The sequence below is a fragment of the Macaca thibetana genome, chromosome 9 (genome assembly GCF_024542745.1).
Source record: "Macaca thibetana thibetana isolate TM-01 chromosome 9, ASM2454274v1, whole genome shotgun sequence".
NCBI lineage: Eukaryota > Metazoa > Chordata > Mammalia > Primates > Cercopithecidae > Macaca > Macaca thibetana.
Window position 1 is genome coordinate 44,905,673 of NC_065586.1, and position 15,194 is coordinate 44,920,866.

The following is a 15,194-nucleotide window of genomic DNA, read 5'->3' on the forward strand; positions in this document are numbered from 1 at the left end:
TGCAGTTAGCAAGCCGGAAACCTGGGAGGGCCAATGGTGCAGTTCCAGTCCAAGCCTGAGCCCAAAGGCAAGAGAAGAACTGCATCCTGGCATGAAGAGAGTCAGGCAGAGAGGAGCTGCTTCTCCACAGGAGGGTCAGTCTTTTTGTTTAATTCAGTCCTTCAACAGATTGGATGAGGTCCACTCACATTAGGGAGGGCCATCTGCTTTATTCAGTCTATGGATTTAAGTGTCAGTCAAGTCCAAAAACACCCTCACAGGCACACCCAGAATATTTGACCAAATATCTGGGCACCCCATGGCCCAGTCAAGTTGACACATAAAATGGACCAGCACCAACACTCCATTATGGTGCTTTCCTGTGCCCATCCAGTTTCTGACTGATCTTACCCTGCTTCTGGCTCAGTGTCATCTCATTCTCCTCCTTCTGCTTCCCCATCCCCAAATCCTGCCAAGCCTTAACCTGTCTACTGCCCTGAGGACCTTTCTGAGGTGCTCTCTGCTGCCCCCATGTGGCCCCTGAAGGCAGACCTTTTTCCTGTCTCATGTTTGTAAAGATCAACAAGTTTATGCAAACCCATTCATTTATACAACCACTTACTCAATCTTGATTTATGGAAGGCCTGCTCTGGGCTTGGCACCATTGAATTCTTACATCAACCCTGAAAAGCTGGTGCTATTTACATTTGCCATTGAGAAAGTTGTGACTCTGTGAGGTTAGGTAAGCTAGAAAGAGTGCGACCAGGGCTCATTTCACATTGCTTTGCTATATGCCAGCTGCTGCAATGGACACTTCAAAGGGCATTGAGTGAGGCCTCAGAAAGGAGAGTCCCTCTCTGTGTCATTGAATGGACAAGAGGAGAAGTCTGGCCTGTCCGCTGCCTGAGCCTCGGTGGCTGTGAAGCTGGGTGGTGGCCACTTGTATCTGGGAAGACAGTGTGGCCTCCTAAGGGGCTTATATTTTCTTTGATAAATGGTTCTGGTGCTGAAAAAAATAACTTGGAAACCACCGTTGTGAAAGATTGGGAGCCCCCGAAGAATTTTAAGCAGGGAAGCAACATGATTACATTTGCATTTTAAAAAGGGAGACAAAGACAATTTAGTATAAAAATAAATCTCCTTAATCACATCATCACAGCAGAATAACTTTCCTCTGGGTGCATTCTCTCCCTGCCTTGATCACATGCGGGGGTTTTTACACAGTTGTGAACTTCACCACATTCGATTTGCATTCTTCTTTCTCACTCAATGGTACATGTCCTCCGGTGGCCTTCCTAGTGATCCTCTGGAGTGGCAGCCTGCTATGCCTTCCCAGTCTTCCTTCACTTCTTCATTCTTGTGTTGTGGGGTATTCACCCAGTAGCACCATGTGAGTGATAACTACTATTATTATCATTTAAATTGCATCTGATTTTTCTGTTTTATGAATGCCATAAAAACAAGTGTACTTGACCCCAGAGTTTTTTCAGTCCCTTATGGACTTTCCTCTTGGATATATTCCTACCAAAAGGATCCTGGGTCAAAGATCCTAAATGCTTTTTTAAAATAAATGTTTTAATAGACTTTAATGTTTGGAACAGTTTTAGATTCACAGTAAATTTGATTTGAAAATACAGGGAGTTTTCATATAGCCCTGCTCCTCGACATGCACGGCCTTCTACAGACAACATAAAAATCCTGCACTAGAAGGTACATTTGTTACAATCAATGAACCTACATTGACACACCATTACCACTGAGAGCTCATAATTTGCACTGAGGTTCACTCTTGATGTTGTACATTCTATGAGTTTTGACAAATGTATAAAGACATGTATCCACCTTTACGCTATTGTTGAAGTCAAATAAAATATGGAGAAGAATCTCTAAATTTAAAACAATTTATTTGGGAAGCAAGAATTGCAGTTTGGGGTATACTCACATACTAGGTGGTCTTTGGTGTGTCTCAAGAACGAAGAGAAGGTTGGGATTTTTATTAGAATAAAAATGTTGTAGTTTTGAAAGAAGACTCATCAGCACTTGAGAAGCTTTTGGGAACTGAAAACTTTTAGGTGAGTGACAGTGGGAGGTGAAACAAGTCTTAGAGTCCCAGCAGGTCTTTTCAGCAGCTACTAGGTAAAATTGGTCTTAGGGTTACAGCAAGTCCTTTCAGTAGTTGGGCTGATGGGAAAATTTAATTCTTGGAGCAGGTGCTATGTGCCGCGAGTTCATTTTCTTCCTGGTTCCTGGACTCTGATTTAGTTGGATATGACAAGAATTACTCAATTTGTATAACCAGTTTTCAAATATCTTACAGAGTAGTTTCGTGGCCCTAAAAATCCTCTATGCTCCACTTATTTATTTCTCCCTGCCTCCAAACCCCTGATCTTTTTACACTTCCATAGTTTTGCTTTTTCCAGAATATCATATATCTAGGATCATACAGTATGTAGCCTTTACACACCTACTTCTTTCACCTAGTAATATGCATTTTAGACTCTTCCATGTCTTTTCATGGCTTGACAGCTCATTTGTTTTTAGCACTGAACAATATTGCATTGTCCAGATGTAACAGTTTATTTATCCATTCACCCACTGAGGGACATCATTTGCTTCTAAGTTTTGGCAATTATGAGTAAGGCTGCTATAAACATCTGTGTGCAGGTTTTGTGTGGACATAAGTTTTCACTCCTTTTAGTAATTACCAAGGAGCACAATTGCTCGTTTGTATGGTAAGCATATGTTTAGTTCTATGAAAAACCACCAAACTGTCTCCTAAAATGGCTGTGCCATTTTGCAATCCCACCAACAATGATTGAGAGTTCCTGTTGTTCCACGTCCTCACCAGCACGGTGTTGCCAGTGTTCTGGAATTTGGCCACTCTAATAGCATTCTAAATGCTTTTTTACGCACTAGCCTGCTGAACAATGTCTCTCCATTTGTGGTGGAGCTGAGCTCAAAAGCAGCACGAGCCAGCATCAGCCTGAGGATTCTTGGTCCATGGCCACATGGGGACATGCTACATCAGGAGAGTGGGAGGTGGCGGACACTGTGCTCTTCCCTTCAGATCCCCCCTCAGGCCAACTCGTTCACCCCCAACCCCAACGAGGCCAGATTCTCCCAGATCCTAGCTGCCTTCCTCATGAGTAACTGCTCTCAAATGGAGGGAAATGGCTTGCCCAGGGTTAGGCTGGCAAGGGCATCCTGAGACCAGGACATGTTGAATTGGGACTACAAAGGTAAGGTCAGGTTCTCCCTCTGGCTGGTCCTGCATTCCTCATTCTGTATATTGGACCTCAATATCACTCCTGCATGGACTTCTGCAGACTTCTGCCTGCCCCAGAGTCTGTGTTCAGGGAACTCACCATCAAGCAGTGAGTGATTCGACCTGCCATCCTCTCCTAGCAGGGATGCAGCCTCAGTCTCCCAAAGAACAGACTTGACGAAGGTGGGCTGGGGTTATCCAGTCTCCCCTTTTTCAGGGGGCTACTCCTTGAACACCTTCTTGTGCAGCAATGATGCCAAAGCTAAGACCTTTCTGGTGTGAAGAGACAATGTTCTGGGAGTGCATGTAGACAGAAATGCTAAATGAATTTAAAAAAAAACATGGAGTTTTAGGTCCAAGGTTTTGCTGTGCCTTTTGGTAAAACACACATCATGGAAAGTGTGAGGGTTTGGGGTGAACAAATCTTGTTTCTGTCACTTTCAAGTGGTGTGAGCTTTGCCCTGTTGAGTGACCTCTCTCTTGCTCATCTTGGCAATGGCAATGACAATGCCGTCTTCAGAGTATTCCTGTGAGAATCAGAAGAGACTTATGTGTTCTGTGAACTACCTGGCATAAAAAGGGGTTCAAAAACAGCTCCTTTACTCTCTCTTTTCTGTTCATGTCCTAGGGTTTGGCCCTGTTTCTAATATAGTGGAAAATAATATCCCAGGTGGGCACCTCGAGGAAGTGTCTTTCTTTGGAGCTCGCCTGGGATTGTGACTACAGATAATGTTTTCATTCTGCTCAGAGTCCCCCGGACAGTGTCTTGATCATGCCCTCCCCCTCTGCATCTTACTTCCAGCAGGTGGAGAGTAAGCCATACTTTCACGTTGAAGATTACATCCCAGCAAGTCTGATCGAGAGGATGACCGCTCTACGGGTCCAAGTCGAAATCTCAGAGATGCACCGGCTCAGCTCTGCACTCTGGGGAGAGGATGCTGAGCTGGAGTTCTTGAGGGTAAGACCTTCCTGACCTGGAGAGAGGTGTTGGTCTTCAAGGGAATGCAGTCAGCAATCCCCTCTGGAGCCTTCTCAAGGGGCCCAGGTGTGTGCAGACCCACAAGGAGGCAAGGGTGGAGCTCTAAGAGGGAGGGAGGGGCAAGGAGAGGCTTCTGAAAGCAGCTGACATTGGAAATGACCCCAAAGAGGGTAGGATTTAGTGAGCTGGGGTGAGTGTGGTAGGGCTTTTGCTTATTTATTTATTTATTTTTTGAGACAGAGTCTCGCTCTGGGATTATAGGTGCCTGCCACCATGCCCCACTAATTTTTGTATTTTAGTAGAGGCAGGGTTTCCCCATGTTGGCCAGGCTGGTCTCAAACTCCTGATCTCAGGTAATCCGCCTGCCTTGGCCTCCCAGAGTGCTGGGACTACAGGCGTGAGCCACTGTGCCCGGCCAAATCTTAGATCAGCACTCCAGACACTTTCCTCCAAGCAGGGAGAGCACGTTTCTTAGAGTTGACACATGGGACAGCAGAAGAACAAGATCAGAGCTTGGGCCAGAGAAAAGCCGTTGCAAAACCCCAAGTTTGCAGCCCTCCAGGCAGCAGTCCTCAACACAGCACAGCTGCTGTGGCCTGTGCACAGGGGTACAGCTTGAGCCCGCTGTCTCTTCATCCGCGGGGCAGAAACAGTGTCACTGCAGTACCCCCGTGTGGGCACACACAATGATGAATAGTCTTTGCTACTCCACAACCTCCCCTTGCTGTGGGCCAGGCACTGGAAAATGGAGACAAAAAGCACATGCTCTTTGTTCCCAGGAAGCCCCACGTCTTGTGGGGAGGATTGCGGTCTATCCACAGGCACACAACTCAATAAACGCTCAATGGAACAAGAACAATACCAGCTACTCTATGTCAAGATGTGGGGACCAGGGAGGGAGTGGCTACTGTGCCTGTGCAGATACAGCTGGGGGGACAAGTGAGAGGACACTCGCAGCTTCCGCAGGACAGGATACAGACTGGGCCATTTGATTGGGGGAGCAGTTTTAAAAGGAAGCTAGGAGAATTGTATATTTCTCTGTACAGAAGTCAGGTAGAAATATTCCGTCTGTGTTTTCTAGCCCTTAATTGAGGTGGGTACTTGAAAACAGAACAGCCAACATGAGGTCGGGCCTTTGCTTTTCAGCCGGTCATTTTGCAGAACCATCCCTGTATCTAACATAGTGTAGCCTGCAAGCGTTTCGTTTGAGAAGCACTGGCAAAGCATGATCAGGGCACTCCATAGTCCAGGCTGCACATGTGTTCCCTGTCAAGGGGACGAAGCATTCCCCTGATGAAGGACCAGTGGAGACTTCAAAGCCACCTGATGATGAGTGGTCACAGAGCCACAGAACTGCAGAATCCAGTCTAGAGGCCAAGGACCCAACCCTGCAACAGACGCCTGCCTGCAGGATGGACGTTGCCTTCTGGCCTCTGCCCAGACCCTGGCTTTGAGCGCTGAGTTCACTGTCAGGATCCCTCGCTTCCTGGTTGAATGATGAAAAATGATTGTAAAAGAAACTACCAGGCTCAAAAGCAAAAATACAGGAAAACCAATTTTTCCCCCATTCACAGAAAGCACTGAATAGATTTTATTTCGTTTACATGTAATCTTTATCGGTTTCAAGGAGCACTCTTGCTTTTGCAGTTCCCCTTGGTAGACTGGTTGGGGTTGTTAACACTGGTGTTACCTGCCTGTGGTACAGAGAGAGAAACTTGACAGGGCTCTGTCATCACCCCCAGAGCACACTGGGAGCCTCTCATTAGGGTGAGGGTTTGTTAAAGGTTTTCTCCCCATCCCTGATTATAAAAGTAAACATCACCTCATAATTCTGCTGCCTGGAGATAGCACAGTTATATTTTGGTATATTCATCCTTCTCTGTTTGTTCTGTGCATTCCTATATATGTGTATATGCGTATATATTTAAAATTAGCTTTATATTATATATGCACTTTTATGTATGCATATAATCCCATAAATCTAAACATTTGAAAACTTCTTTTGAATTAACGTATGTTGTACCCTACTTTTTTCTCTCAATGCTCTATTGTTTAACATATGAATAGTTTCCAATATGGGACTATTTAAAACTATACTGAGATTAGCATCTTTTACATATAAATCTTAGCTGTATTTCTGCTTCATTCCTCAGGGATAGAATCTCATGAGTGGAATTACTGGGTGGAAGGTAATAAACATTTTGAACATTGTTGATACATATTGCTAAGACACCTTGCACTGCAGTCATTTCTGGACACTTTCCATCCCTTCTACTGGGCTATAAATGTCTGGAGGGTCCTGGATCCTCAGAGCCCATCACAGAGCTCAGTTACTACTCTACAAGCAATCACTGGATTATTTAGTTATAGCTCCTCATGGCTCTTGTTTTTCATTAGGAAAAGGAGAAAACCATTATTGGGAGGCTGCCTCTTGGCCCCCAGTTCACTAATGACTAACTCTGACAGTTCAGCATCTCATACTAGCAACAGACTGGGCAAAAGTCCATTTTGGGGAGCACTGAATACCATAGTCTGTCTGTAGATTCACAACTATGCTAGCTTATTAATCTCAGAATAACCTGTTTAAGGTGAATTTGGTGTTTTCCTAACTTCCTCAACCATGGAGCCATTTTCCTACATAGCTGTGGGTTGTAATAGGTTATTAAAATATTTTTTTCTTGCTATTGAAATCATACTGGTTGTATCCTATAGTTTCTCCCACTTAGCACTACAACAAATGCACTCTCCTGATAATTACAAATGCTTTATAAATATCCTTTGCAAAGGCTGCCTGATAATCAATTTTAAGGCAGTACTGTTTTTAGGAAACCGTTTACTGCCAGGAGCTGGTTTCCCCAAATCACCCCACAAATCTGTACTGAACAGCATTATGAGAAGGGGTAGTCCTTATTATTCAGCATATTTTCTTAGGGTAGATACCCACAGGTGGAATTATAAGGTCAGAGAAGATGAATTCTGAACCCCTTGATGAATATCCAGAAATAACAATCCATTTGTTTTGAAGAACGTTCAATACAGCAAGGGTGCTGTGTGGCTGGCAGCCAGGAGTGCTTGGTCCCATCTCAACTTTGCTGCCTGTTGTAAGGAGGACAGGCCTTGTAGTAAGATGGCCCAAAGCACATGGAGAGGAAATGACCCTTTGAAAGGACACCCAGCAATAGCAATCCAAACGGGGCCAGGAGAAGCATCCTAGGAGACTCCCTAGCAGACAGGGAATGGAGGTAGACTTCATTATTTTATTGTTTTACAGATGAAGATGCCATTGACAACATTAAGTATATTCATCTATGTTTCCAGGCCTTTTGGATTCCCTGTATTTCAGTTGTTAAGAGTGAAGACTCAGGAGCAAACAGGCTCATCTTTCCATATTTCTATTCCTGGCTCCAAAGCAGGAACTTGGACAGATTACTTAGAAAAGGGATAGCTTCACCATCTCTGTGATTGTTCTGAAGATTAAATAATAATGAAATTATGCTGGGAGAGGCTTAGCATAGTGCTTTACCAGTAGGAATCTTGAGGCCCAAAGAACTGAAAAGTATCATATCTCTCTTTGTATAAACAATAAATTAGAATATAAACTAATACTAAACAATTGAAGAATTGTAAGTCTAGCAAAGGCATCTTTATCCTAATGAGGACTACTTATTAATGCTTACTTTTTAAAAGAAATATCACACTGAATTCTTTAAAAACATCTACCTGGTTATCTTGGGGTGGTTCTGCTTTGTTTAACTTTAATCACATGCCCAGTCTGGTCACTGGATATTTCAGCACCAGCGCTCAATAAATATTGATTTGTATGATGATGAGGATACTGATTGATTATCATGACGATGATAATGATGATGATGATGATGACAGGGTCTCTCCAAAGTTAAACAAAGGAGGCTTAGGGTTCAGAAATGTAATCTGAACCTTGTGTGAAGAGCTGTGGAGTCTGCAGGCAACATAAGCTGTCTGCACGGACTTCATCAACGGTGAATGGGCAAGGAGCCTGAGAAAGGAGCCCTCAAAAGCCATAATTTGTCCCTTTTTTTGTGACATTGCCTGGGGGTGAGATTGGATAGGACATGATGCTCTCTGGTTGGGGGCAGGAATGGGATACCAGATCTCAGCAATACAGTCCTTCTGAGAGGGCTTCAAATGCATGGAGCAAGAGGTCCTGGCTGTGGGTCCCAGAGACACATCAACTTTCTGATGGGGACTGGCGTATTCCTGGTGAAGATAAAGTTGGGAAAGCCCAGGGTGGGAAAGTGACTGCCATTCAGGTGTAGAAACATTTGTGTTCATTTTATACTCTGGTCTCTTAAGAAGTTGGTGGCCTAATGCAGTCCCCAGCTCCAGTTGGCCCATGGCCCCTGGCAAAATTTATTCCCCTAACCTGGTAAACAGAGGCAAGACCTTGGGCTATGGGGACCCCCACGAAGGCATTGCTGCATGGTGAGGAGTGCCAAAGTGAATTGTCATTTTCTCTGCAGTTCACAACTAATACTGGTGATCTGGAAGGTTGCTTTCTATGCCTCAGCCTCAGTTTTTCTATCTGTCATATAAGGGGGTTGGAACAGAAAACACTATAGACTCTGACACAACCAGGAAAAGAAATCTCTTACCATGAGATGTCCCAGAAGAGTATGAATTCTAAAAAACTTATTCAGAATATTATTATTCTACTGTGTTATTTTCATAATAACTGTGTTCTAAGTACTGTTTTAGGTATTCCATAAGAAAAGTATTCCTTGGTTACAAAAAAAAAAAAAAAAAAAAAAGGAAAATTCCATCATATCAGAGGTGCAGAGAAATTCTGTACGTAGCAAATAAATCTGCTCGATCCAGTGTTTCCTAAACTTATGTGACAATCCTACTCTTTCTTTTCAGAACGCCTATCAGTGTGTTTTGCATGGAGTGAATGACGTGAGGCCCATTATTTTAAACCATGTGCCTGTCTCTTCTAAATCAGCCTTTTTCTGCTCCAGGTCACTCAGCAGCTCCCAGAATATGGTGTGCTGGTTCACCAAGTATTCTCAGAGAAGAGGAGGCCAGAAGAGCAGATGGCCCTGGGGATCTGTGCCAAAGGTGTCGTAGTATATGAAGTGAAAAACAACAGCAGAATTGCAACTTTACGGTTTCAGTGGAGAGAAACTGGAAAGATTTCTACTTACGTGAGTGCAGCTCAGTTGATACATAACCTGCACTTCATTTTCCTCTAATTTGTTGGCCATTTAGAGGAGCAATGGGTCGTGGGTCACGTGGCTTTCTCCTGACCAAACATTCTCACAACCTGTCTGTTTGTTAACCTGCATTCTGATGCATTGAAGGATATTTGGAAGAAGTCTGCCAAGGGATTTTGGGAGGTCCTCAGGAGGCCATTTCTTCCCTACTATTCCTTGCCTGGACTCCCACATATCCCCAAGAACAGCCATTGGTCTAAAGGGCTACACTTCCCTTCTGGGTAATGTTTTCTTAATTTGGAGACTCCATTAATGTTGAGAGCAAAGTTGGAGATGGGAAATGGATGTTGAGAGTGTAGTTCAGGTTGAGTGGAGCCTGCAAGGTTTGGAAACTTCTTCCTGTGTTTTAATTTTCCCTTTGCACACAATGTGCCAAGGCTTCTGGTCTGTCTCTGAGGACTACAGGTGTGCTACGGGACACTGAGGATTGCAAAATTTTGATAGCTCTTAAAAGTTTCAAAGTCTATTTTTGGATAGAAAATCCCCATTAAGTATACAACATTTGGAATCTACTTGAACACTATTTGCATGCATATTTCTACCTCCTGAAGTGAGTCACTCTGGCACTGTATCCTGGTGGCTGACAGCCTCTGCCTGTCCTGTGGTTGTTCCAGTCAGTACCTGTGTCACTTCAGTAATGATTTATTATAAAATATGAAGTTCTTTATCTTGTGGCCCATGAAAAAATATTTGTTTCCTATTTAGTTTTATCTATGGTTAAAAACATTTTCTGACTAGATCACTATTTGTATTATTATTTGATGTTAGAGTTTCCAGAGTAGAACATAATTGCTTTCATTCATTTTCAGGATGTTTCTTTTATTTCTTCCATCTTGGCTTTGAAGTTAACACATTGTCAAGATACAATTTCATAATAAATTGTTGTTTGTTTTCAGGAAAAAAGCTTACATCTAAAAATAAATAATAATTGAGCACAATTTAATAGAGTTTATTCAGGTGGTCCATATATTATCAGGAAACTGACTTTTTTTTCCAAATTATTTTGACCAAACTCAAATGAATTTATATTTGTGAATTTTTCAGAATTTTAGTTACTCAAATTACTTTAACTAAACTGAAAGATTATATGAAGAACTTTGTTTAATGAATTTAATACTACTACATTACTTATTTTTATTGCATGTTTAATTGTTCAGATTTTTCAGTGCACTATGCTTCAAAATATTCATAAAAATGCAGATAACCTAAAAAGTAACTTTTAAAAATGGAATTTTTTGAAGCTGTAAAGCTCAACAGTCCCCTTAAGTAAGTACTTTATGTATACATTGGTTTAACTTTTACAGGTATTTATTTCCCCCCCTACCAGGGGATTTCCTGATTAAATTAGTTGATTAATTTCTTGATTAAAACTGGGAAGTCATCAGGCTCTGAAGACAAACTTACTAGCTCAAAAAATACTTAATTAGGGTTTCCATTCTCTGATGATCATCCTCTTCCTTGGCATGAATAACTTATTTTTACAGAACAGTCATCAGATAAAGTAATGTCATCGGCAGCTTGCTGCAAACCAAGCATCTTACGCAGAAAATGACTTGAACTCTTTATGCTTCTGTAAGAACAAAATAGGGAATTCAGTGAATAATATGAAAATTTACTCAGGAAACTGGTCTTAGTTTTGCTTTTTAATACCTGAGGCCAAAATTCTTCAAACAATTACAGATCATTCATCTTGCCAGCCTGCACCAAAGCAGCAAAGGAAATAGAGAAAGATGACATTTCCAAAGAATATGATTCGTAGATGTGTTGGCATCCATGTGTGGTTTGATTGTTCAATCAAAAACCTGTTCCTTCTAGAACAATAAACCTATGCATGTTAGTAACTGTTCTTGGTTATCAACACTAGTTAAATCTCTGAAGAGAAATGCATAGAAACAGAAGCAGATACATGCTATGTAGGGCCCTCTCTATGAAAAAGAATACAAAGTTACAATAGATGGCATGAAAGAAATGTTTATTTAGAATGAGAAAAGAAATCACAAAAACTTTATGAATTTTTAAAAGCGAACAAATCCTGCAGATATCACAAAAGCCAGCAAGTAATATTTTTATTAACTTCCTGACAATGTCTATAATACTTTTTTCCTTTCAAATTTTTAATGGCATACTCTGATTATTTTTCCGTATGATGAAACTTTTGTTATATAATTTTCTCTAGAGAGGATAGAAATGTAGTTTAGCTTTTCTTCTAGCGTGGTGGATTGAAATGTTTTTATTATTGAAATGATTAATAGGATGCATGAAACATGCAGCTTTGCACGAAACATTTTTGCTGTTTCTAGTGCTGCAACAGAGTTCTTTGCTGCAAATGCATGAAACCTAACAAATTCTATTTCATGGGATTCCCATAAAAAATTCATATGATGTATTGATAATGCAGTATACACAATTATAGAGTATATCCGTGATAGGGAAGCATTTCAATTGGATGAGTATTTTTGAGAACTAAATTATAGTTTTTCATTTCTGATGAGTGCAAAAACTTCTTGTAGATCAGCTACTGGCTCTGTACAGCTCATGCTTCCGTCGGGGGCTGGGTATTATAGAGCATGGTCAATTTCATCTGGCTGCTGGCCCTGCAACTTTCTGCTGAGATTTTAGGTGAGTTAGACAAATGGAAGGAGTATTCTGGGATGGCTACAATAAAGCAATTCTAGAAGAGCCTTCAAATCACCTAAATAAATCCAACTAAATCTAAACAAAGTGTATCCCCATCTCAACTTCTTAGAGAGATCTGGTTCGTATCACCCAATACCACCTGGTGCGAAGGTAAGTGGCAAGGAGGGTGTGTCCGAGTAGAAAGAGTCAGTGGTCTTAACCAACTGGGGTGAAAACATCTTACTTTCTGCGTATTATAAGACCATGTGAATGCATTGCCAGGGCTCCTCCCAGGAGGTGAGGGCCCTGGAGCTTCAGTTTCATTAGCTTGATGGCAAATCTCCCCTGCCTAGAAAACTATTATTTGTATTTGATACAAAGATGTATCAAAACAAATAATCAAGCAGGTGAACAAATAACAACAGAAAAAAAAAAAAAAACTCCCAGGGATGAAAAACATTCAAAATGGTAAACTGATGCTTTGAAACCAGCATGTTACAGAGCACCTGCTATGAATTAGGTGTGTGCAAGAGTAATTGCGGTTTTCGCCATTACTTTTAACGGCGAAAACCACGATTACTTTTGCACCAACCTAATATGTTTATACTGCAACCACAGAAGTGTAAAGAAGGGATTTCATGCTGGTGCTGAAAACTCAGAGATTGGAGTTATACATCATCGTATACATCATTAGAGCAGCAGCTTGCCTATACGAAAGTTTGCGGATAAGAATTTTCCATTATATGATGTTATCAAAATGGTGATAAATAGAAATAAAATCCAAACCACTACAGTCAAGACTGTTTTCACCTTTATGTCAAGAAATAGGATCAACATTCCACTCTGGTGTTTGATACCTTGGAGCACTGGCATCTGAAAGGAGAGTTTTGCTGAGAGTTTATAAGCTGAAAGAAACTTTGGTGTGTGTGTTTGTTTGTATGTGTGTGTGTGAATGATCCTCCCTTCTCAGATTTGTTAAAAAATAGTTATTACATTTTAAAAAGTGATTTATTCTTGCAAGGCACAGTGGCTCATCCCTGTAATTCCAGCACTTTGAGAGGCTGAGGAGGATCACTTAAGCCTAGGAGTTCGAGACTAGCCTGGGCAACATAGTGATACCCCTGTCTCTACTTAAAAAATACAAAAATTAGCTGGATGTGGTGGTGCCTGACTATGATCCCAGCTACTTGGGAGGCTGAGGTGGGAGGATTGCTTGAACCCAGCACTTTAAGGTATCAGTGAGTTATGATTGTGTCGCTGCACTCCAGACTGGGTGACAGAGCGAGACCCTGTCTCAAAAGAAGAGTGACTTGTACATATAAAAAATGCTTAATATCTGGATAAACTTAATATAAAACTATCAGGATTGCATGAAAGACTATCAGTGTGTACTGACAAAGTGTTTGGATTTCAAGCAAATATTCAACTTTGAAAAAATGTGGATAAAATGATCTGTTGAGTACTAAAGAATTATTACGAGTAGTGGAGCAGCATTTATGAATGCTTGAGACAACACCTTATTTAAAGAAATACTAGTTATAGTACAGTTCAATTGGATTCAGAATCCATTCCTATTAGCACAAGGAGGCTTAGCACTATACTTGTCAGTAAAAGTAGAGTATATAGAGAATGAGCAACTTATCTAAAATTAAGTTAATGGTGAAAAGGAGTTTCTCAGAGAAAAAGCAATGAATATTTATCTGCCTTTTGTTGATATCTGACATGCGTGAATGGAATTTCTTGGAAATGGTGACTATCAGGAATTAAAAGAGATTAGCCTTAAAGAGGATCAGGGGTTTCTGGGAGCCCTTTCAAGCATAAGCCCTGTTTCTATAAAGTTATCTTTATGGGAGCAAGCTGAAAGTTCTTATTGAAATAGATAGAATACCCAGAATGAAGATTTTATTTGGAAGTTTTATACGAATTAATATTTAATACCACCTATATTTATATTTTATTGTTCTTATCAGAATAATATATTGCAAAAATTTATATCTTTCTCATAAGGCTCCATACAGGTAGGCTCATATAGGTCATCTTCCCCAGTTTAGCCCAGTGAGCTGGACAAATACTATCACTTTGTTTGTGGGCCTTGAAGGTATAATGTGGGGAAGCATTTCTTTGTGGTGTGACCTCAATTCCTGTGGCATTTTGAGGACTCTTGCTTTTTTATTTTTCATCTGCAGAATAAAAAAAGTGATAGAATCTCTCTTATTCTGTAGTTGTGAAGACAAATTCATACTCATAAAGCATTTAGAACAGAATCTGCCATGTTATAGGCAGAAATATTATAACACACAGGTGTTTTTATCTTTTTCATAACCCGACTAGTTGAGATTTTGTCTACAACTTCTTGGAGTTTGTACAATAAAAGCAATGGGAGTACTTAGTGGCTTTTCATAATGCACACTGAGGGTTAGGTTCCATCCTTGCTGAGGTCAATGTACCTGACCCACTTCATGTTCTCTTCACCCAGCATGCTCCTTGGAAAATAGTAATTGTTTGATAAACAATTTGATTGATGAATGAAGAAAAAACTAAAAAGAGGGATTTCCTTTACGCCAAGAAGAATATCAGGCCATAGTCAGACAGCATCTGCCATGCACCCGTGGATGCCTGCTACAGGATGTGGAACTGAGGGACCGAGCATTTTCTTGCAGTTGTGCATCAGTGGAGAGTTGTGGATGATCAGTGTATTAAAGTCTGTGTTTGCTTCCTTCAGCAAAAAAAGTTCACCATCACAAGCAGTGTCACTGGGAAGAAGCACACGTTTGTCACGGATTCAGCCAAGACCAGTAAATACTTACTGGACCTCTGCTCAGCCCAGCATGGGTTTAATGCACAGATGGGTTCTGGGCAGCCTTCCCATGTTTTATTTGGTAAGTAGAAGCTATATTCCCCATATACACTGTGACAGTTTGTTATTTCATAAAATAATTTGTATAAATAGAAACAATTGATCTGGGTACCTCTAACAGAGTTGTAAATCTCTCTAATAATGACAGAAATACAATAAAAATGAAATATAGTTTTATTTTCTCATGTTGGCAAGCACTAAAATAAATAACACTGGGAGGGTAAATTAATATGATCTTTTCAGAGTGCA

At 41.0% G+C, this 15,194-nt stretch overlaps 1 protein-coding gene across 1 annotated transcript in view; it reads left to right on the forward strand.

The window, feature by feature from the left end:
• FRMPD2 (FERM and PDZ domain containing 2) overlaps nt 1–15,194 on the forward strand; it is a 125,914-nt gene that overhangs the window by 65,963 nt on the left and 44,757 nt on the right. Inside the window, exons 13-15 of the mRNA XM_050803147.1 lie at nt 4,047–4,202; nt 9,218–9,403; nt 14,811–14,967. Of these exons, the coding sequence (XP_050659104.1) occupies nt 4,047–4,202; nt 9,218–9,403; nt 14,811–14,967 (499 nt within the window). The remainder of the gene's footprint in view (nt 1–4,046; nt 4,203–9,217; nt 9,404–14,810; nt 14,968–15,194) is intronic.